The following is a 25081-nucleotide window of genomic DNA, read 5'->3' on the forward strand; positions in this document are numbered from 1 at the left end:
CAAATAAGGGTAATATAGTCTAAGCAAGTAACCGGATGTATGGCAAAATAAAATACAGGTAATAAGTCTTTTGGCAGGGAGCCCGCTTGGAAGGGCACGACAGACAGAGAGCCCGCTTGGAAGGGCACGAAAGGCACACAGCCCGCTTGGAAGGGTACGAAAAGCACACAGCCCGCTTGGAGGGGTACAAAAGGCACACAGCCCGCTTGGAGGGGTACAAAAGGCACACAGCCCACTTGGAAGGACACAATAGCAGGGAGTCCACTTGGAAGGACACAATAGGAGGGAGTCCACTTGGAAGGACACAATAGGAGGGAGTCCACTTGGAAGGACACAATAGGAGGGAACCAGAAACAGTACAGGTGCAGAGCCACAGCAGGAAAGTCCATAGACTACAATACAAAGGCCCTGACTGAAGGGCAGGGCAGGTTCATAAAGGCAGGGTAATCCAGGTAACAAGGCCCAGCTGGATGTAGACTAGGGCTCAACCCAGGTAACAAGGCACACCTGAGTTCTGAGTGCTCCAGAGGGTGGAGGGTGGCCACTAGTGGTTGCAGATGTAAACACCACAGGTATTAAGAAAGCCATGGTTCAGGCAGCGAAAAATTGGTTCCTGACACCTTCATTCATTTTACAAATCAAATTTTTAAACCTACTATTGGCATCTGTTTAGTGGTGTATATATTGAATTATTAAAGCTCTAGAAATAATATTAGCAATCCCCTTTTAAGCTAGAAGCGTAAACTAGAGGATACTTTCGGTATCTCCAGTAAGAGGCTCCTTTAAAGTTCCAATGAGTTTCCTGGACAAAACAAATATCCATTTTCTCATGTATACATAAAGGCTCTTTTCTGAGGTGAGTTTAAACTCGGAAAGTTGATTGTGGGTATTTGCAAATGAAATAAAGTACAAAAAAAATTCCAAAATATGACAGTTTCATACATATAAAAAAAGCATGAGGTGGGTTTAAAAAAAAATCCACTACAACTTTCTGAGTATAATTGTATTAAATATATGTAGCATTAAGTATACTTTTGTAAACATATACTGAAAATTGATACGAACATAATTGACTTATGAGTTTTTTTTAAAGATACATATGATAAATTCCATAGTAAAACTGGTATCAAATGTGAAAATAAACAAAAATATTTTATTTCCCGAAAATGCCCATTAAGGGCAATAACGCAAACAAAAGTTTACCTTTTTAGTAACAGTGAGTCACAAGCAACTTTGAAATATATGTGTTTTAGCATGTTTTTTTTATTTTTTCTTATGCAACAAAAATAGCATTGGGATATAGGATTTATTTCTCAAATGTTAGCCAAATTAGCTCCCTTAGGCCTGGGGGATTCACGACCAAAATATTTATTTTTCATTTTTACCATAGGCTTGTTAAACCATGATTCCCCTTTTCCAGATTTGATGAAACCACTCAAATTATACATCATTTTCTTTTGAAATCATAGAAATACACAACATATAATTATTATTAATAGATAAAAAGTGCTTACATTTTCTTCAATACTGTAAGCACCACAGCTGAATTTTCCACTGTTTTCACAGTGCAGTATGGCTCAAGAACCCTTTGGGGATCTCAAATACATTTAATACCCTTAATTTTTAAAAAATGTTTTCATTTTTTTGGAAGGGGAAAAAAAGGATTCCTCCCCCTGATCCGTTTGTGCTGGTCACAATGTGATCAGCAATAAGAGCTCTATAGTCCTGCATTGCCGATTGCAATAATTGGGAACAGCCAGCAGGAGAGCCCAGCAGGGTCTCCAAAGACCGCACTGAACCTCTCCTGTCCTGTGAACTTCTGGTAGGGGTCAGCAGTGAGACTTACTGAAAGGGAATGCCCAATTGCGTGATCAGGCATTCTTTGAATGACTGTGTATTGGTGCTCAGTCCCTCTCTGGCTATTGCTGACAGGGAAGAGTCAAGGCTGCCTGTCAATGTAACAAAGTCAGGACGTACCTGTACGTCCTAATGGGCTTCTTGACACAGGTTTTAAGGACATACAAGTATTAAGGCTGGATGCTACATCCTGACCTACCGGGAACAAGAAAGTATGCAAAAAGAAACAACATACCATGTTATATGGTATATCAAATTATGTGTGCTAAGTTGGTATTACATGTCCATGAGAGACCCCAAAATCACAAATGCTCACAAGTGAAACAAAAATCCTCTCCTTGTGATTTTAGGGGATAACTTGAAACAGCATTTTGCATGTCAGGCACATTTTTGAAAAAAGATATGGTACAAGAAAGACACAAAAAATGAACTTCCATTAGATACACATAGATACCATATGTATGTAGTATGTCAGCAATACACTGTCACAATAGGACCTCAATCAAGTGAGCCTTCAGACTAGAGTGGTCTCCTTTTTGTTTTTGCAGTTAAATCAGGACCTCATGCTTTTGAGGGTAAAACTACCCGTAAACTCCAACATAACCCCACAAACCATATATTCCATGAAAGCATCGCCTGATGTTACACCTACCGTTCCCGCTGGGGTCCTGCTCACACGTCCTCTTAGTGTACTGTCCTGCGCTCGGCACGTACACGGAGGGGCGTGCGCACTGAGAGGTCACGCCCACCGGCCAGTGACAGCTATGCTCGAGCCGCCACAGTGTGTCAGCGGCGATGGGGTAAACGAACCGCCGCTACACGCTCACGGCGCTCGAATAGTACCTCTTCTGCCTGTATGGCGCTTCCGCGTCAATTGCAGAGGTAATACAGGCAGAACTTGTTTAGTGTTGCCACGTCATCTTACTTTCGATTGGTCCGCTCCCTGTTCTCCCACCATTGGCTCTATTTAAACATCCTTGCCCAGTGTTCCAGTGCCCTAGTTCAACAAGTCACTAGTACTGTTCTCAGGGTTATTGTTGCTTTGTCTCTATTTGCTTGACATCTTGTGTTAGGGCTGCAACAACTAATCGATAATAATCGATAATGAAAATCGTTGACAACGATTTTCATTATCAATTAGTTGAATCGATTTTTATCCATTATAAAAAGAGTTTTTTTTCAGAGCAAATGCTCTGAAAAACTCCTCTCCTTATAAAATCCTTAGAAAGCCTCCGTTACTCCTCTTCACTTCTGCTGGGGCTTCTATGAAGCTGCAGTGAAAGTGCCTGTCAGCAATGGAGGTTCACAAAACACCAGGGAGTCGGGAGAGAGGCAGAACGGTGTATGGGAGGGGGGAGGAGGCAGAGTGGTGTATGGGAGTATAATGAATTTCAGAGTGGCATATCTGGGGGAGGCAGTGGTGAATCAGGGAGTATAATTAATTTCATGGTGGTGCAGGGCATTTATGGGGGGGCGGAGTGGCATATCAGGGTGCACAGTGGCATATAGGGAGGTATAAGGCATAAATGGGGGCGAGTGGCATATTGGAAGTTATAAGGCATATCAGGGGGTACAGTGGCATATAGGGGGTATAGGGCATATCGATATTAGGCATATCAGGGGGGCATAAGACATATCTGGGGGTATAAGGCATATCGGGGGCACAGTGGCATATCAGGGGGCACAGTGGAATCTCTGGCATAAGGCATATCTGGGGGCAAGCTGGGGGTCAGATGTGCATAACTGGGGGCAGTTTGGTAAATAAAAGAAAATATAAACAAGGCTTTTTTCTCATAGTTTTTATTGAATATGAAAAATAGTTAACATATGAATTAATATTTACTAATAACTTTGTATTAAAACCTAGTTTGAGAAACACTGTTTGGGTCCTTGTAGCTTTTATTATGTCAGTAAAATAAGACAGTGAATAGAGAAATGCCATTGTGATAAAGAGATGAAAGTGTAAATTGTAAGTTTTTTTATTACATTATTTTAAATAAAAAAAATGTGCATTTTTTTTTATTTGATTAATCGAAAAAATAATCGGCCAACTAATCAATTATTAAAATAATCGTTAGTTGCAGCCCTATCTTGTGTACCAGAACTCGGCTGTTGTCTCCTGACATTGATCCTGTGCTGCCTGAATGAATTCTGCACACTGGGTTGACTAGAAAAGTAAAGAAAACACAAAAAAGGAGAGGTCATGCAGCTTTTTTCATGAGAAAAAAGAAGAGAGTGCAGTGTTTGAAGTGGCTCAAACCCACTAATGGGGCTAGGGAGGGTGAAAAGTGCTAGTGCGTACAGTATGTCATACTTAACTGTGAAAGCCCACTTTGCCTGCTATGAATGACATGTTTAATATAGTTTTATTAAGTTATTTAAGAACATCAAAAAAATTAAGAGGTCTTCAATTAAAGGGAAATAACACTCCTCGTTTCAAGGATCAGTGCAGTAAAACAATTTATTCTGCTAAGCCCAGCCTAGCAATTGCTATTGAGCCTCCCTCTTACCTTTATCAGTGCTCCTGTGGCGAATCCAGTGCTTTAGTGTGTTTTAGCATGCTATGTGTGATCTAAGAGCATAGTGTGCAACCACATGTTTACAGCAATCAGCCAAAACATTTAATTTTTTTTCAGTCTGTTCCTAATGATGTCTCTGTTCTGATGTAACCAGAGCAGGTTTTCACTGCTAAATTGAGTGTAATTACTGACAAATGCACAAAGGCATTAAGAGTTCATAAATGAATGCATTTCTTCTGTGTTACTGTATTCAGTAATAAACCTTATAGGGCCACAACCTCAATGCCGGGGGGACAATATGTATAGCTTTGATAAAAAAGAAGAGAGGGGTAGATTTGTTGGAAACATTAAAATATGTAAATGGATTTAATTAAGTGCAGAAGATAATTATATATTAGGTACACCTGACCACTTTATTAGGTACACCTGTTCAATTGCTTGTTACTCAATGCATTTGGGGATGTAGACGTGGTTAAGATAGCTTGCTGAAGTTCAAACCAAGCATCAGAATGGGGAAGAAAGGGGATTTGTTGATGGTTGTTGGAGCCAGACAGGCTGGTCTGAGCATTTCAGAAACTGTTGGATTTTCACACACAACCATCTCTAGGATTTATAGAGAATGGTCCGAAAAAGAGAAAATATACAGTGAGCGACAGTTGTGTGGATGAAAATGCCTTGTTGATGTCAGAGGATAATGGGCAGACTGGTTCGACATGACAGAAATGCAACAGTAACGCAAATAACCACTTGTTACAACCAAGGTATGCAGAATACCATCTCTGAACGCGCAACACGTCGAACCTTGAAGCAAATGGCCTAGAGCAGCAGAAGACCGCACAAGATGCCACTCCTGACATCTAAGAACATGAAACTGAGGCTACAAATTGCCTGTGCAAATTGTAGCCTCAATTTCGTGTACAATGGAAGACTGGAAGAACGTTGTCTAGTCTGATGAGTCTCGATTCCAGGTGTGACATTCAGATGGCAGGGTCAGACTTTGGTGTACACAACATAAAAGCACGCATCCATCCTACCTTTTATTAGTACCTTAGTACCAACTGAGCATAGTTTAGACGCGACAGCCTACATGAGTATTGTTGCTGACTATGTCCATGCCTTTATGACCACAGTGTACCCATCTTCCGATGGCTACTTCCATCAGGATAATGCACCAGCATCTCAAACTGGTTTCTTGAGCATGACAATGAGTTCACTGTACTTCAATGGCCTCCACAGTCACCAGATCTCAATCCAATAGAGCACCTTCGGGATGGAACGGGAGATTCGCATCATGGATGTGCAGCCGACAAATCTGCAGCAACTGCGTGATGCCATCATGTCCATATGGACCAAAATATCTGAGGAACGTTTCCAGCATCTAGTAAAAAGTATGCCACGAAAAATGAAGGCAGTTCTGAAGGCAAAAGTGGGTCCAACCCGGGACTAGCAAGGTGTACCTAATAAAGTGGCCAGTGAGTGTGTGTGTATATATGTGTATATATATTTATAGAAAGTTATGTTTGCATTTAATATCCAAAAATCCTTTTAACATTTCTATTTTAAATTATGTAATTCGTCTTATAAAGGCATCCGTATCTGATCATGGTAGTCAGAAAGTTTTAAGGCCACAAAAAATCATGTCTTCCATGTGTTATTGTGATATTTGTGTCTTCTCACTATTACAAATAAACAAAGGCTCAGCACTTCAAATTGTGAGGTGTTTTAATGTCCACACACAAACAGTGGCAATGTTTCGACCCCTTGAGGTCTTTATCAAGCCATGGCTTTATGCAGGGCCAGCTCAACCCTTGTAAGAGAAGGTCACTAGTGAGCCCTTCATAAATCTGTAATGATATCAAGTAGTTTACATTTTTAACTTTCCAGCAAACATTACATTCACATTACATTACATTTATTTTGAAAGCGCCGGCCAATTCTGCAGCGCTGTTACATTCATTAGAACAATTTATAAGCGCATACGATAACACATACATTAACAAACTGGTGTAAAGGAGGGCACTGTTCTTGCGAGCTTACAATCTAGGAGAAGACTGCTTGGATGGGGATAAATTGATCTGGTTGCGATAATGTGTTGAAGCTGTTTGTTCAGATGGCTTTGATTAGGATGATGATTGGGAGCACTGTAAAGGAATGTTGTAGGCTTCCCTGAACAAGTGATTTTCCAGAGAAGTTTTGAAAGTCACATACGAGGCAGAAAGTCTGATGGAACGGGGGAGGGAATTCCATAGGAGGGTAGCGGCGCGGGTGAAATCCTGAATACGGGAGCGGGAAGAGGTAACAACAGTAGAAGAAAGCCGCAGGTCGTGAGAAGAGCGAAGAGGGCAGGTAGGGGTGTATTTGGATAGGAGGATAGAGATGTAAGGGGGTGCAGAGTTGTTGAGGGTTCTATATGTCAGGGTTAGAAGTTTAAATTTGATTCTAAAGGGTATGGGGAGCCAATGATGTGATTGGCATAGTGGAGCAGCAGATGAGGAAGAAAAATTAATCTAGCTGCAGTGCTAAGGATGGATTGAAGCGGTGAAAGGCGGGAGAGGGGAGACCGGTTAGTAGGCAGTTGCAATAATCCAGGCGGGATATCACAATGGAGTGGATTAGTGGATTAATTTGGTGGTGTCTTGCGTGCGTGAGGAAAGGGCGGATTCTGGAGATGTTTTTCAGGTGGAGGCGGCAGGATTTTGTGAGGCACTGGATGTGAGGGATGAAGGAGAGAGCAGAGTCAAGGGTGACACCAAGGCAGCAAACCTGGTCTGTTGGTTGGATAGTGTAGTTATCAACAGTAATAGAGATGTCAGGAAAAGTGGACATAGCAGATGGTGGGATTACCATAAATTCGGTGTTAGAGAGGTTGAGCTTTAGGTAACGGGACTCCATCCATGATGCAATTCCTGATAGGCAGTCAGTGAGGCGAGTTAGAAGAGAGAGGGAAAGGTCAGGAGCAGAAATATAGAGTAGGGTGTACCAAAGTTTTCCGAGGGAAGACGTGTAGATGGAGAATCGCTGAGGCCCAAGAACTGAGCCTTGAGGAACACCAGTAGATAGCGGTAGGGGAGAGGAGCAAGTTCCAGTAAGTAAGACACTAAAAGTACAGTTAGAAAGGTAGGATTTCAGCCATGAAAGAGCCATGTCACGGATGCCATGAGCATGGATGGTTTGTAGGAGAAGGGGGTGGTCGACTGTGTCGAAGGCTGCTGAGAGGTCCAAGAGAACAACCAGTGAGAATTGGCCTTTCGTTTTAGCTGTGAGGAGGTCATTAGTAATCTTAGTCAGTGCAGTCTCTGTTGAATGCTGTGGACGGAAAGGGTCAAGTAGAGAGTTTGACGAGAGAAAGTTTGTTAGTTGATTGTAGGTTAATCGTTCCAGCAGTTTGGAAGCTAGCGGGAGAAGTGAAACTGGGCGGTAGTTTGATGGGGATGTGTGATCAAGTGAAGGTTTGAATGAGGATGGGAATACACCAGAGGACAAGGAGAGATTAAAGATGTGGGTTAGGGTTGGGGTAAGGACACTAGAGAGGGGTCCAGGGGACAGGTGGTGAGGTGGGAAGACAACAGGACCTTGGAAACTTTGAGTGGTGTAACTGGGATTGAGGTGAGGAGGGAGGTTGAGGTACCATATGATTGACACTATGGGGTAGAATGTTATCCCTGATGATGTCAATTTTGTTTTTGAAGTAGGTGGCAAGCTCTTGGGCAGAGAAGTTGGAGGGCAAGGGAGGTGCTGTGGGTCTGAGAAGGGTGTTAAATGTGGAGAATAGACGTTTAGGGTTATGGGAAAGAGGTAATTAACGAAATAAGTTTGTTTAGAGAGATGGAGGGCCGATGTATAGGAGCAGAGCATGAATTTGTAGTGAATGAAGTCTTCGGGTGAACAAGACGTCCTCGTACAGTTATTGCGTACAGTTACAGGGGCAATCATATCTAGGGCTGAGGCTAGCGTATGGTTATACTGATCTGTAGCTGTGTCAGGACAGGAGGAGGAGGATATACTTGAGAGGAGTGGCCGTAGTGTATCTGAAAGCTGTGGAGTGTTGAGGTTGCTGATGTTACGGTAGGTTTGTGGTGGTTTCTTGGGTAGGGAGGGTATGTGTGGTATGTCGAGATTAAATGTAAGCAGGCTGTGATCAGACAGATGGGAGAGTTGGAGAACTGAGATGTGGAACAAAGGTGGGAGAACACTACATCTATGACGCCACGTTGGGGAGTTAGTCCATTGTGAGAGTCCGAGGGAGGAGGAGAGTGAAAGTAGTTTGAAAGCGCAGGTGAGGATGGGTCATCAATAGGTATATTGAAGTCCCCTAGGATTAGTGTAGGGATGGTGGAGGAAAGAAAATGGGAAAGCCAAGCAGCAAAGTGATCAAAGAAATGTGAGGTAGGGCCAGAAGGCCGGTAGATCACTGCAACGCGAAGAGCAATCGGGAGAAAAGGTGGATAGAATGTACTTCGAAAGATGAGAAAGGGAATTGGTGGTAGACATTGAAAGGTGCAGCGAGGAGAGAGGAGAATACCAACACCACCTCCCTGTTTGTCTCCAGGTCTGGGAGTGTGACTGAAGTGAAGGCCACCGTAAATGAGAGCAGCAGGAGAGGTAGTGTCCGAGGGTGTCAACCACGTTTCAGTGAGTGCGAGAAGGCTAAGGTGGTTAGTGATGAAACGGTAGTTTGTGTTAGTTCGGCAGGTGCGGGGACGGAAGAAGGTGGGGATGGTGGGGCTAGGGTTACGTTCAATGTCACCTGAGCACAGAAGGAGTAGGATACAGACAGAAAACAAATGGGAATGTGATTTGTGGGCATTGGATGCCTTTACTTGTGAGTGCTTAGTGGTGTTGGGGTATGAAGAAAACAGAAAGGCATATGAGCTAGGGTGGGGTGATAGATGGGATAGAGTTAAGGGGCCTGTAGAAGGTTTGTCAAGGGGTGTAGAAGCTGCAGCGATTGTGAGATTTGTGGGAAGAGGACATGGAAACATGTATGAGTTCATAGTAGGGAAGGCAGTGAAGCAAGCAAGCGCTTATGTGGGTTACCTGCTTTCTGATGTGGTACTTGGTATGTAGTTTGTCGTTCCTCTCCTGTTTAACTCCAGTGTAACTCTTATCTGTCCACTTATGAAGAGTCCACTTGGGGAAAAGGCCACAGCAGCTACATTTCCAAGCAAGCTTGTTTCTAAGTGGGGTCAAACTCACTCTTTAGCGAATACAATTGGGTAAAATAGGGCAATTGTCCCAGGACCAATGGTAGCAATCCCACCCACTTGCTATAGTGTAATTTATGTATTTGTCTGCACTGCCTGAATACAGTACTTGCTGTGCTGGGTGAGATGGAGCCCCGGATGGCTGGGGGAGAAAGATGGCTGGGAAATAGGAAGCTGGCTTGGCTATCACTGATGGCCATAATAGAGTCTGTCTGTGTCTATGTACATACTCCTGCTGTAGGAGCCTTCTATGTGCCAAGGGTGTTCCAAGGGCGCCATGCATCAAGTGGAGTGAATAAAATAAACAGGAATAAGTAAAAACATGTAACATCTAATGACTTAAGCTTCATTAAACACTGAGATGAGGCAATTTCTATAAAACACTCAGCAAAACATTGTTCATCAAGTTGAATTTACAAAATTATAAATATACTGTATATATATTTAGACAACAATTAGAAAATATAATTCACAAAGCCCAACTTTGCTCGCTAATATCAAAGTGTTTCTACTACATGTATCTTCTACTTGCTTGAAATATCTTTAATATGTTGCTGTGCAAATCACTGCAAGCACTGTGTGAAATAAGTGACACACTATTCATGTCCTAGTTATCTCAACAGTGACACTATAAGAATTATCCATCGCCAAACAATAAGGCACATTAATCAATGGTCTTTAGTGTGAAGTTAATTTTTCCAGCACTATCAGTTAGCAGTGTATCAGAAAGATAAGTAACAGATTTACTTCATAGCCATTGATGCTCAATATCTTGTAATGTCTTCATATAGTTATATATGTTAATGGCTCAGCAATGTCAACATATAATAATGAGCATTATGGGTGTTCGTATTTACCATTTAACACAGGACAAGATAAAACATGAACACAATCATTCTATTCTCATTGTATTTAGAGTCAAACACTACTTTCTTCATTGCTGACAGGAAAACACATTTCATATTCAGCAACCAATAAATTCAGCAATGTTCAAAACGCCTGATGTTCATCTACATAAAAGGTAACAGATGCAATCTTTACCCAAACAACTTTTATTGATACACTATGTTAGACAGCTCTTCAGGTCAAGACTTCAATCCCATTTTCTTCATCATCTGTTCATACACAGTCCAAGCCATAGCAGCCATCAGGGTTCGTCTCAACGCACGTGGCAAGCCCCCTCTGAAAAATCCAGCTAGCCCATGGTTCTGTAAAATTAATAAATATCAAGACTTTGACTGACACACACACACTACCTTATTTCTTCTTTGTTATCTAAAATTTGTACATATCATAGATTTTAATTTATATGTGCATTGACCTCAGGAATTAATGGTTTAGTTGGAAGTGTAATGCTATTGTACTGTGCTGTCAATTGCATATCACTCTCTCCCTGCCATCTGTACATGCAGATGCACATAGATGGCTTCTTCATATGCATATTCACGTGCATCTGAAGAAGCCACTAGTAGTTTTATTTGTATTTGTGTTTTATGTGATGCTGCACATCATTTGATAATTTGAGGAAAAGTTTACATCAAGAAGGCATATTTAAAAAGGGAAGTATATATGTATATCTTTTATTTGGTTAAGTTGTTCACTAGGGTGGAATGGTCCTTATGTATTGTAAAACAATGTTATGTTTTTTCATGGTGTTTGTTCACTAAACAATGTGGTATTTTTACTAAAGGGAGAGTTGTGGTTTCAACTACAAGCTGCCTCTAACAAGATGGCGGAGCACATTCAAACTAAAAGATTTTTAAATTTTTTAATACTTTTTATTATTTTACTGATCATGTGGTAACTTGTGAGCTGGGCTCCATTGACCTGCATGGTTGGCTGCAGTACCTGTTGGTGGACAGACACTGCAGCCAACCATGCGGGTCAATAGAGCCCAGCTCACAAATGTAATCAGTAAAATCATTAAAAAAAAAAAAAAAGTATTAAAAAAAATAGAAATGTAAAAATAGTTAAATTATAATAAAATGTAAAAATACAGACTCCCGTGATTTCATGACACGGGAGTCTGTGTCATGACATCATAAGAGAAGCCATCTAGTTCAAAGAATATATGTCCAAAAAAGGTTTATTTTTATGAGCAAGTCCTAAAATGCTGGCATGGATACTCTGGGGTGTCTGAACTGAATTGTTCATGTCCCACATTAGCCCCCAAACAACCAGATAACCGTATGCATAGGTGGTATCAGTGTAAAGATGTTGAAGAACACATATCTAGGTGTTTGGTAGTGACACATACCAGGAGATGTAAATTCATACCTGAAGGACAGTGTGTTTGAAAAATCACAGAAAGTTTGACAGAGGCTGGTCGTAGAATTAGCATTTAAAAATACCCCAAGGTGTTTATTTTTCAAACATATATGGTTTGATTGGGGCAAATTGAACTTGACCGGCTTCAAAGATGTACCAAAAAGGACATGGGGCAGAATGACCAGATTTGGAAAAAATGGTTTTGAAATAGCAATATGTTATTTATTGCTCTAAAAATATCTAAAGAAAGCCCTTCTTGTCTTAAAAATGAAAATATAAATACAGCAGAAAAGTTAAAACGTAACTTCACAGTCACAAAGGGTATAAAAATACAAAACAACTCCTGTAAGCGGTACACTATGAACCAGATCTCTATGAAATTCTTTCCCAATACCCAGACGACTGCCATTATAAAGAAAAAAAAACATTGAAAAAGTACTTTATTGGGAAGGGACTGTAGTAGTGTGCTGCTATATGATTATCAAGGTAAAGGAATTCTCAGGTAACATTTAACGCTTTCCTAGGCATTTATGGCAGCACCCACAAATAGATGTAACAAAAATTAGTTTAGAGAACAGTGCAACACTTTCTTTCAACATGATGAGTCAGTAAATCAACATGACACACAGAATGTACCACACAATGATCTTGCAAATCAAAGCTGAAGCAGTTAATTTATACAATTGGTGAGGATGACACACAGGGGAGGTGACTCTTTCTGTAGTGACTGCTACAGAAAAGCCTAAATGCTTCATAATTCCCCTCTCAGCTTTCAGGCAACCGCATAAAAATTTTCTGAACTACTCCGGGTGACAGGGCCTTAAAGTAATGGATCTTTCTGCAGAGGAACTGGAATGCATGCAGCAACTGACAGTTATGGAAACAGATTCTTCTGAGCCATGCTGGAGTGAAAAGGATTAATTATTATTATTTATTGTTTTATATAGCACCATCATATTCTGAAGCGCTGTACAATAGGTAGACAGGACATAAGTAGTATATAACAGAACCATTTGACAGGTGTGAAAATACGCATCCTGGAAGTCCACTGATGCTAGCATATACATTTTCCATTTTAAAATTGGACTTCAGAGAAAAGGACATTTAGTTTTGTACCACCAACTTTGGAAGGGTGAAAACAGATGCATAAAAGCACAACACACTGCCTCAGATGAGACATGGACCAAGTAAAATCGATCAGTATATTCTGAAAAACTGCAATTTGCATATTCCAGTTTAGACCCTATAACATCCCAAAAACTAACCTATCTATGTATGGGGGACATGGCTATATGTTGTTGACTCATAAATAAGATCTTGTTCTGTATCTGCACATAATATGTTTAAGAAATTAGCTGCAATACCATGGGGGGGGGTATTTTTATCATCTTCCACACTTTTTTCATACTAAATAAATGGTTTCAGATGAGTAAAAAGCCCCCATCCTTAAGGGCTTAATATAGTTTAGTAAGATCAACATCCAATCAAGTCACTAAAACAGAAAAGATTCCTAAAAATTAACCTTTATTATAGATACCTTATTTGATCAATTATAAGATGACCCTGATTAAAGGAGGACCCCCCACACAATTTGAATACCGTAATGGCTCGGATATAGGCCGCCCCCGGATATAGGCCGCACCCTAAAAGTTTGGTGCTTTTTTAAAGAAAAAAAGTTTTTTTCTTTAAAAAAGCAACAAAAAAACATGCTGCCACTCTGTCCCCCTCCCCGAGATATGCTACCACTGTCCTCCCCCCCCCCCGAGATATGCTGCCACTGTCCTCCTCCCCCCGAGATATGCTACCACTGTCCTCCTCCTCCCCCGAGATATGCTGCCACTGTCCTCCCTCCCCGAGAAATGCTGCCACTGTCCCCCCCCCGAGATATGCTGCCACTGTCCTCCTCCCTCCCCCCCGAGATATGCTGCCACTGTCCTCCCCCCCCCCCCCCCGACTTACCGGAGCAGACTCCCGGGTGTCTTGCGGGGCCGGCGGGGGACATCTACGCCATACGCGTATACAACTTCCGGTGCCGGATGTGCCGGCACCGGAAGTTGTATACGCGTATGGCGTAGATGTCCCCCGCAAGACACCCGGGAGTCTGCTCCGGTAACTCGGGGGGGGGGGCAGAGGTAAAACGCATCGTGCGGACGGTCCGCACGATGCGCTTAGACAACCTCCCGTGCCGGCACCCCCCCCCGTGGGAAGGGCTGGCAGGGGAGGCTGTCTAAGCGTATCGGGGAGTAGGATGCAGGTCCCCTGCACCGCTGCGGGGGATCTGTATCCTAAACCCGCTGCCTGCCCGGCGCCCGGGACTGCATGTCCCGGGCGTCAGGCGCTAGACCCCGAATATAGGCCGCACCCCCACTTTAAAGACTTAAAGTGGGGGGAAAAAGTGCGGCCTATATTCGAGCCAATACAGTATTAACTTAGGGGGGAAAAAAAGAAAAAGCCTGAATATGACTACCCTATAGGAAAAACTCTGATATGCCTTATACCCCCCTTTAGACTTACCAATGCATCCCCAGACTTACTCCAGACTCCATGGTGTCTGCCGGAAGGTCTTGTCACGCCGGTGCTCCATCATAGAAGCCCCAGTGGAAGTGTTGGGCAGAAGCGAAGGTTGCGTTCACCGGCTGCCAGAGAGGAGGATCCAAGTCCCCTGCAGTGCTACGGGGGATCCTCCTCGCTGGCAGCAGGCATTAACCCCTTAAGACAGGGCTCGACCTATAGACCAGCAATTGTGTCCCAGCTGCCAGAGGCAGCTTCAGGGACAGGGGAAGAGGGTTCTTTGGTCTCCACATGAGAGACCGTCCCCAACCCTCCCCTGCTGCCTGATCGCTCCACGAGAGCGACAGTGCAGCATTAACCCCTTCAATTCCACAATTGTGTATGACACATTCGTGGCATTGCAGGGGTTAACATATCAGTCAATGCTCTGCTCCAATGTTCTGCTCCAATTAAAAAAAATAAAAAATACAGCACTGACCTGAAAGTCCAGGGTGCTTCCAGGTCAAATGCTGTGAGTTTAGTAAGTGATGATGATGATCAGATCACTCCTGACCAACTGTTAGTTTAAAAAAAAATCCTGGCTCCTAACTTTTTTAGCTGGCGCCTAGATTCACAACAAATTTGTCAAGCCCTGCCTTAAGGACCAGGCTGTGTTTTACCTTTTGTACCCTTTGGGACCGAGGCCGTTTTAACACTTTTGCAGTGCTCGTGTTTAAATGTAATTTCCTCCTCACTCATTTAGTATACTCACACAAGTTAGAAGGGCTTTCTTCAGATACCAAAAACACATTTTCTGACTTTTACCTGAAAAAATCTTTTACTCATCCAAAAAAGCTAATGAAAAAAACTTGTTAAATAGAGTCTACTAATAGAAATGTTTTATGTGTTTTTGCTTTTTGTAAGTAAGTTAGTTAGTTATTGGGCAATAAGTACAAATAGCATTTGCTATTTTAAAACCATTTTTTCCCAAAGCTGGTCATTCTGCCCCATGTGCTATTTTGGGTATATTTGAAGCTGGCCAATGTAATTTACCCCATCAAACCATATATTTTTGAAAACGAGACACCTCAAATGCTGGTATTTTAACTCTTTCCATGCACTAATTCTACCACCACCCTTTGTCAAACTTTGTGGTAGTAATTTATTTTATGTTTTTTTTACTGCACTTCAGGTATGGATTTACAGCTCCTGGTATACATCACTTTCAAACAAGACCCCAATATGTGTTCAGCAACATCTCCAGAGTACAGTGATAAACCCCCCCATGCATGGGTTTGCCAGCTAGTTTGGGAGGTAAAATATATAATGTGTGATTACATTCAAGGTGTGTACATGGAGAGTGTTACAAAGCAGTAGTATATGAATCCCTGCACAGTACAAAGCCATCATACCATCCATATAGAGAATCTCATATGGAAATCACATAAGAAACCGATCATTTGGCATTCATTATTATACGGAGTGAATATGTTAGGAGGTTATTTTCAGAGAACAATGCCCATAAGAGTAATATAACTAAAAAGAAAATGCCAAGCTGTCGCAAGTACAAGAAATTAAATAAGATCTCATTTGACATATAAATGAGCAGAGAACGTAGAGCTATAATCTACAAAACCATCATCTGTGAGGGCTATGAGATTAGATATAACAATAGACATCTGACAAGTTCAATAAGAAGTGGTGGATACGCGCAGAGATGGACCAAGAAGTCCTCAGAGGAGGTTATAAAGTCATTCCACCAAAACCATCTCCTGTTATGTTGGAACTCCATTCCTTTTGAGGACCACACCAAATTCTCCACGTGTTCAATGAATGAAAACTTCTGTAACCACATTTGTACAGGGGGGACTGAGGAGGAGCACCAGAATCTGGGAATAACCGCCTTAGGAGATGTACTGCTAAAGATTTTTTATATACAATTTGTGGGAGAGAATTGAAGTGTAAAAGTGCTGCCTCAGGGGAGGATAAGAAGTCAAGATCACAAACATGTTTAATAACCTGTCCAGTCCGGAGTTACCAGGGAATATGACCACCAGATATGATACAGGGTGCCCTGTTCCACATCTCCAGCAGACATCTGGTACCGTGGGAAGAAACCTATGTAAATCTACAGGAGTTTTATACCATCTTGCTAAGACATTCCTGAAATCTGCTGGAGATGGAGCCCTTGTGCACTGCATAGAAGACCTTGTCCCAGTCCTGTGGGGCCATAGGTATTGCGAGATCTCCCTCCCATAAACTCAAAAAGCAGGGTTAAGTCAACGAGACATCAGTAATGTATACAAAACAGAGAGTAAATGAGGGGGTTCCTTGACACATGTACATAGCATTTTGAAACTAGTCAATGGTCCCATTAAAGAAGGGATCTGTAGGGAGTGACAATACAAAGTGTTTGACTTGGGTTAGGGATTATGGGGTAAAGTGGACCAGGATCCGATGTCAGTGCCCCTTCGTTCAATTTTCCGGAAGACCCGAAGGGTCGAGACCATAGTGACGTGTCTCTTAATGCTCAAACATTTATATAGTTCGGGCAACCAAGGGAGAGCCTGAAGGGGAAGACCTGAAAGGGTTTCCTCAACCTGTATCCATAGTTTCGGGACACCAAGTGCGGAGGTGAGCTGCCTGCCAGTAACGTTCTATGTCAGGAAAACCCAAACCACCTTTAAGTTTAGGGCGAATGAGATATGCATGTGAAAGTCTGGGTGTTCTGGACGACCAGATGTAAGATCTAAAAATGGTATGGCACTTTTTAAAAAAGGAGCGGGGAATGAAAATGGGCAGTGTTTGAAATGGGTAGAGGAACCTGGGGAGAATATTCATTTTTAATACAGCGACCCTACCAAACCAGGAAATATGTTTATAATCCCAGCTACATAGATCTGAAGAGACCGTAGAGAGCAAGGGAAGGAAATTAAGAGCGAAGAGGAGGGAAAGGTCCTTAGGTATTCGGAGACCCAAGTATGTTATGGAGTGATCGCAGCGTTTGAACGGAAAAGTACAAGACAACTGAAGGACAGTCTCTGGTGGTAGGTCACAATGTAATAATTCAGATTCATTATGGAGGTTTATTTTATAATTTGAAAGTTGGCCAAATATCCGTAGTTCTTCCTGAATGTGAGAGAGGGAAGTGGTGGGATTAGAATTAATACATAGCATGTCATCAGCATATATTGCTAACTTGTGTTGAACGCTAGAATCTTTAATGCCGGTAATGAGAGGATTGACTAATAGCCATTGCTAAAGGCTCCATACCCAAAATAAAGAGGAGTGGTGAGAGTGGGGCATCCCTGTTTAGTGCCATTCGGCAGGGTGACCTGGCTAGAGAGGGACCCGTTTACTTTTATCAATGCCGTAGGATTGTGGTATAAGGCTCTAGTCCAGGTTAGAAAATGAGGACTCAATCCAAGCGCTTCAAGAACTCTAAAGAGAAAGGGCCGGGCCACCCCGTCAAACACTTTTTCTGCGTCTAGTGAAGTCAAGGTGATTGGGATGCGCTAAATTGGATTGGGCATCTAAGAGGGTGCCAGAAGTCAAGGCGTTAAATACTTCCACCAAACAGGGGCCTAGAATAGGTAGAATTTTTTTATAATAGGCTAACGTAAGGCCATCTGGTCCAGGGCTTTTACCCTTTTGCGTGGACTTGATGGCTGCTTCCACTTCCTTCAAGGTAATAGGAGAGTTAAGTGAGTCTGTGTCCTCAATCCCCAGAGGTCGTGGGAGATATTTATTTAAATAAGTTTCAAGGATTTGAGAGTAGTTAGAAATGTTATTTTGCACCAGTGGTAAATGATATAATTTCTGATAAAATTTCCGAAAACAGTCTGCAATTTATGGGGTGGAGGAATGAAATTTACCTGTGTCATCTCGGATTCGTGAAATAAAAGTCATCACCTTCTGAGCTCTGGCCAGTAGTTTTCTGGGTTTGTCGCCACCTTCAAAGAAACTCTTTTTAGCAAGAAGAAACTGACGCTTAAGACGCCTATTTGTAATGACAGCTAGCTGGGCCCGTAGTGCATTAATTTGAGCTAAAATTGCTGGATCCCTATTGTTTTTGTGTAATCCCTCAAGCTCCGTTATCTTTTTGATCAAGTCCAGCGAATTGGTGCGATCCAATTTGTATCATTTTGCCTCTGACCACGGCTTTATGTGCTTCCCAAACAGTTGGTAGAGTGACCTCAGGCAAGACATTTTCCTGGAAATAATGACGCAGAAGATCCGCCACCTCAAGGGAGAAATTTGGATCCGATAAAATGTTTTCATTTAATCGCCACATCCATGGCCTACTAGGGAAAGAGCAAAGTTTTATAGACATGAAAATTTGGGCGTGATCACTAAGGATACTCGGACCAATATTGAATAAATGTAATGTGGGGAGATGGTGATGTGATATGAAAAAGGAGTCAATGCAAGTGTAACAGTTATGTACAGAGGAATGATATGTGTAATCTTTTTCATTGGGGTGTTGTGTTCTCCATACGTCAATGAGTTGAGCCATATGTAACAGTCTCTTCACACAGTTTATCTGGGCATATGGAATATGGGAGGAACCAGAGGAGTTGTCAAGAGAGGGATTCCAAGTCATGTTAAAGTCGCCACCCTATATGGTTAGGCCTTCCTGAAAGTCCATAAATTTTTTTTAAGACGAACGCAATAAAGCTAGGTTAGTTACAGTTAGGGGAATAAATGGTAGCTAAAGTAATTTTATGTGAACCCAAGAACCCTTTAAGAAAAAGGCACCTACTCTCCCATGCAGGTTTAAATTCCATCACTGTCTTAAGTTCTACCACTTCTGTTTTAAGCCTTTTCCACTTATCCGCCACTCTTTCACTTAAGTAAAACATGCTTACATTACCGTGTCCAGGGCCTGAAAAAGCAAATGTGTATGGAGAAGAATTGCCACACCTTTCGTTTTTGCCTCCAGGTTACTGGATACAAAGGAGGTTACAAATTTTTTATTAGTGAGTTTGGGTCCTTTATCGGCCCGAAAACGTGTTTCCTGAATGAATGCTATTTTAACTTTAGTACGCTGGAGTTCAGCAAACAGTTTAGATCTCTGCTCAGGTTTATTTAAACCCCTAATATTTAGGGAGATCAGTTTAATTGGACCAAGAGCCATAGGAGGATGACTGGCAGGACCTGGAAGAAGTGACGGCAAGGCATATGGAGAGAAAGAAAAACCGGGCATACAAAATTAAGAACATAACAAACCAAAAAAACAACAAACAAAACCATATTCCTATTACAAAAATAAGAGCAAGATGCCAAAGCATCGACTAGAGAGCTCCAAGACCAGTAAACTGGACAAATACCATATGCCAGGGTCCTAAGGCACCCTGAGTGGTAAGCTCTGTGGGGCGTGGGTAACATCATGTAAATGGTAAAAAAAAATAAAACCATGAAAATAAAAGATAAGTGTATATGTGTAGTGCAGAGCATAGTCAAGGTGAGGACTATCGCATGGAAAAATAAGTGTAGTGTGGGTGCAAAAGCATACATAAGATCAACTAAATGCGACAAAAAAGGCTATGAGTTAGGAACCTCTGGGGGTCGCATACAAAAGTAAGAAAAGGAATACGATACCCATGTAATGACTCCTCACACAAAGGAGTGGGATACAAAAAAAAGAGTAGTGTCCAGAGGTATAGTCTCTCTACACCATACGGGAAGAGAAGGATTCGATGAGTTCTTCCAAACTGCCAACACCGCCGTCAATCCTCTGCATCAGTGTTCCTCTCAGCCCGTTGCTGGCGAGGACATCGTTGGGGCAGCGATGATCATGGGGTCGCCGGTTCCACTCGTCTAGAATAATTCAGCTGCGGTGATGTCCAATCCGGTATCTTCAGCGGAGGGAGTGCCAGGGTCTTCAAGAAGGTAGGTAAGTCTGACGGTTGGCGGAGAACCACCGTCTGCGTGCCCTTCCTTGCTATTAGAGAATGGAAACCCCCATTGATAGGGAATTGAAGCCTCCCGGAACACCACGGTCAGTGAACGTAGGTGCCTCCGATTTTGTAGCGTGATAGGGGAGAGATCTTGAAAGATGCTGATAGTGTTACTCTCGAATAGGAGAGGTGTCTTGGTTCTGCATTTCTTTAGAATCAGATCCTTCGTGCGGTAATCCTGCAGGCAACAGATTATATCCCGTGGGGGTTGGGAATGAGGACCTCTGGGTCTTAGAGCTTTAATGTTTCATACAAATTGTATTTGGGTATAAATTTATAGCTCCAGGTATACATCACTATCAAACAACACACCAATGCGTGTTCAGCAACATCTCCCGAGTACAGTGATACCACCCATATATGGGTTTGTCTGGTGTTTGGGGTTAAAAGGCCACATTTGGGAAGTGGGCTTTTTTTCCCCATTTTGGTTAGTAACATAGTAACATAGTTCATAAGGTTGAAAAAAGACCAAAGTCCATCAAGTTCAACCTATATACATATTGTGTCCCTACTGTGTTGATCCAGAGGAAGGCAAAAAACCCTTATGAAGCAGATGCCAATTGCCCCATACCAGGGGGAAAATTCCTTCCCGACTCCAAATATGGCAATCAGAATAAATCCCTGGATCAACGTTCTGTCCCTATTAATCTAATATCCATAACTTGTAATATTATTGCTTTCAAGAAACATGTCCAGGCTCCTTTTGAACTCTTTTATTGAGTTTACCATTGCCACTTCCTCTGGCAGAGAGTTCCATAATCTCACCGCTCTTACTGTAAAGAACCCCCGTCTGTGCTGGTGTAGAAACCTTCTTTCCTCCAGCCGTAGAGGATGTCCCCTTGTTACAGATACAGTCCTGGGTATAAATAGGTCCTGGGAGTGATCTCTGTACTGCCCCCTTATATATTTATACATAGTTATTAAGTCCCCCTAAACCGTCTTTTTTCCAAACTAAATAACCCTAATTCTGATAATCTTTCTGGGTACTGTAGTCCTCCCATTCCCCTTTTTACTCTGGTTGCCCTTCTTTGAACCCTCTCCAGCTCCACTATATCTGTCTTGTACACTGGTGCCCAGTTCTGTACACAGTATTCCATGTGTGGTCTGACTAGTGACTTGTACAGTGGTAGAATTATTTCCTTGCCGTGGGCATCTATGCCCCTTTTGATGCACCCCATGATTTTATTTGCCTTAGCAGCAGCTGCCTGACACTGGTCGCTACAGGTAAATTTACTGTTAACTAAAACTCCTAAGTCCTTTTCCATGTCAGTCGTCCCCAGTGTTTTCCCATTTAATACATATTCCCAGCCTGGATTTTTCTTCCCCATGTGCATAACCTTACATTTATCTGTGTTGAACCTCATCTGCCACATCCCAGCCCAAGCCTCAACCTATGCAGATCCATTTGTAATCGTGCACTGTCCTCTATAGTCTGTGCCTATGCCCTATCTTTGAGCCCGGCCACTCCAATTTACCCCATCAAACCATTCTTTGTTTTTAAAATTAGACACCCCTTGGGTATTTGAAATGCTTTTACTTTAACTCTATGTCAAGATTTTTGGGAAGATACGCTAATTTTAGCACTTGCTGATAATAATAAACTTTTTTTATTTTATTCTTTTTGGACTTTTTTTTTACATTTTGCTGGAACTGGATGGTTCCTTTGATGCATAATAATTTTTAAATGTTACCACTTTTTCCCCATATTTTTATTTTTTAAATATTTTACTAATCACAGTGATTAGAAAGTTGGTCTCCATTGACTTGCATGGTTGTATGCATACCTGTATTCAACCTGCAAGTGGAGCCAAAGTTCTGTAGAGGGTCTGGAGACCCTCTGGCAAACTTTTCGAACTTTTTTTTTTTTTTTTTTTTTTTTTTAACAGGACACCATGCCATGTTGCGAGTGGCAAAATCACTCAACTGGGGTGAGTGTTCGGTGTCGTGATGGAGGCATTTAGCAACAACATTGAAGTTTAGGAGGTGATTGTCGATCGCCTCCTAAACTTTTAAAACGGGCGTCCGCTGCCATACAGTGTATGGCGGATGATGACTCCCACGGGGAGGGGCCAGACATGGCCCATGATGCCGATCTCGGTGTGGCTGAATGCTTCGACATTGAGGCATTACAGCAACACCATTTAAGCGAAGAAAGTGATCATAGATCACTTTCTAAGCTTGTTTAACCCCTTCGTGACAAAGGCTGATTTTACTTTATGTACCCTTCGTGACAATGGTCGTTTTAACATTTCTGCGCTGCTCGTGTTTAGCTGAAATGTTTTTCTTTCCCGTTTACTGAACCCACACAAGTTATATATTGTTTTTTTCAGGACAAGAAGGGCTTTCTTTAGATGACATTGATTTGGTTGTATCATATTATTTACTATTAAAAAAAATATAAAATATGGTGAAAACTTTTGAAAAAAATGACTAACTTTTAATTGAAAAATCTTTTACTCATCTATAAAAGGTAATGAAAAAACCTGCTAAATAGATTCTACTATTTGTCCTGAGTTTAGAAATACCCAATGTTTTTATGTTTTTTTCTACACGTTATGGGGCAATAAGTACAGGTAGCGTTTTGCTATTTCAAAGCCATTTTTTCCAAATCTGGTAATTCTTCCCCCATGTGCCATTTCGGGTATCTTTGAAGCCGGCCAATGCAATTTACCCCATCAAATCATATATTTTTGAAAACTAGACACCCCAGGGTATTTCAGATGCTAGTATTTTAACTCTCTCCATGCACCATATCTACCACCAGTCTTTGTCAAACTTTGTGGTAGTCATTTTTTGCATTTGTTTTTTCACACACATTTTACTTCAGGTATGAATAAACAAGTTCTGGTATATGTCACTGTCATAAAACACCCCAATATGTGTTCAGCAACATCTCCTGAGTACAGCAATACCTCACATTAATGTTTTGCCTGGCTGTTTGGGGGCAAAAGGGCCACATTTGGTGCATGGGCAGCGGATCCGCATTTTTCAATGTTGAACTTTGGCATTTGGGGATCCACTGCCCATGCCCTATTTGGTACATCTTTGAGCCGGGCCATTTCAGTGTGCCCAACAAAACCATATATTTTTTGAAAACTAGACACCCCAGGGTATTTTAAATGCTGGTATTTTAATTCTTTGCATGCACACATTTTACCACCAGCATTTTTTCAAAGTTTGCAGTAGTATTTTTTTGTGTGTGTTTTTCCCCCACACCTTCTTTATGTATGAATTTACAGCTCCTGGTATATGCCGCTGTCATACCACACCGCAATATGTGTTCAGCAACATCTCCCGAGTACAGTGATACCACCCATATATGGGTTGGTCTGGTGTTTGTAATTTTTGGGGGGAACTAAAAGGCCACATTTGGTACGTGTGCATTTTTCTAATTGGAAATTAGATATGTGGCCATCCTGGCCAAATCGTACATTTTTTAAAAGTAGACACCCCATGGGCATTTAATATGCCGGTATTTTAACTCTTTCCATGCGAGAATTGTTTTTTCCTTTAAAAAAAGCACCAAAAAAACATGCTGCCACTCTGTCTCCCCCCTCCCGAGATATGCTGCCACTCTCCCCCCCGAGATATGCTGCCACTGTCCCCCCCCCCGAGATATGCTGCCACTGTCCTCCTCCCCCCCGAGATATGCTGCCACTGTCCCCCCCCCCCCCCGAGATATACTCAGCGGATGTGCCGGCACCGGAAGTTGTATACGCGTATTGCGTAGATGTCCCCTGCCGGCCCCGCAAGACACCCGGGAGTCTGCTCAGGTAAGTCTTGGGGGCAGAGGTAAAACGCATCGTGCGGACGGTCACCGGCTGCGGCGATGCAGGTAAACAACCTCCGCTGCCGGGACATCTGCACGATGTGCTTTAACAATCTCCCTTGCCGGGACTCCCCCCGTGGGAATTCCCGGCAAGGGAGATTGTTAAAGTACATCGTACAGACTTGCCGGCAGCGGAGACTGTTTACCCGCATCGCCGCAGCCGGTGACCGTCCGCACGATGCGCTTAGACAACCTCCCGTGCCGGCACCACCCCCGTGGAAAGTGCTGGCAGGGGAGGCTGTCTGAGCGTATCGGAGAGTAGGATACAGGTCCCCTGCACCGCTGCGGGGGATCTGTATCCTAACCCTGCTGCCTGCCCGGCGCTAGACCCCGAATATAGGCCGCACCCCCACTTTAAAAACTTAAAGTGGGGGAAAAGAGTGCGGCCTATATTCGAGCCAATACGGTATATATTTTTATATTTTTTTGCCTTTTTTAAATTTTAAAAATTTTTTTCAACTTGAATGTTTCCCTGATTTTTGAGACCATAAACAAAACTAACTCCACTGCATACAAATATATCTGAATTATTTCTTCTATGTCCTTCATTCAACCTATATCAAGTACCCTATCCTATCTAGTAAAGATTAAAATCCAGGGCTGTATAGTAATCGATATAATTGTTCTAAGTAAACTGCTACAGTAGCTATAAATATTCAAGAAAACAAAAACCCGACATGTTTCACTGTAGAGAAACTCAGCTTTGTCAGGGGTATTGAAAATGCTTCCGACTTGGGTAGACCACAGGGAGCTTGTCTATGGCAGTCCCAACTGCTGTCTTCACTCTTCTCGCTCCCCACCCGACACACGTCCTGAAACTGTGATCATGTTTCCTTGTTCGCTGTCTCACATCTTTGCTGTATAAGTGGGTGTCCAGCATAATCAATCTTAATCTAAGGAATTATTACCTAATTGATTTTAAAAAGAAGAAGAATAATTTAATGATTTAAGTGG

The 25081-nt window shown here is 42.2% G+C and overlaps 1 protein-coding gene across 2 annotated transcripts in view; it reads right to left on the reverse strand.

Moving 5' to 3' along the window:
* Window positions 1-10665: 10665 nt before the first annotated feature.
* LOC149274208 (mitochondrial glycine transporter-like) overlaps window positions 10666-25081 on the reverse strand; it is a 63534-nt gene continuing 49118 nt past the window's right edge. For both annotated transcript variants that reach the window (XM_089505707.1, XM_089505708.1), the window contains exon 6: window positions 10666-10788. In XM_089505707.1, the coding sequence (XP_089361833.1) occupies window positions 10666-10788 (123 nt within the window). The remainder of the gene's footprint in view (window positions 10789-25081) is intronic.

The sequence above is a fragment of the Sceloporus occidentalis genome, unplaced genomic scaffold (genome assembly GCF_023333645.1).
Source record: "Sceloporus occidentalis isolate IW3139 unplaced genomic scaffold, rSceOcc1.0.p SCAF_343, whole genome shotgun sequence".
In the NCBI taxonomy this organism is placed as follows: domain Eukaryota; kingdom Metazoa; phylum Chordata; class Lepidosauria; order Squamata; family Phrynosomatidae; genus Sceloporus; species Sceloporus occidentalis.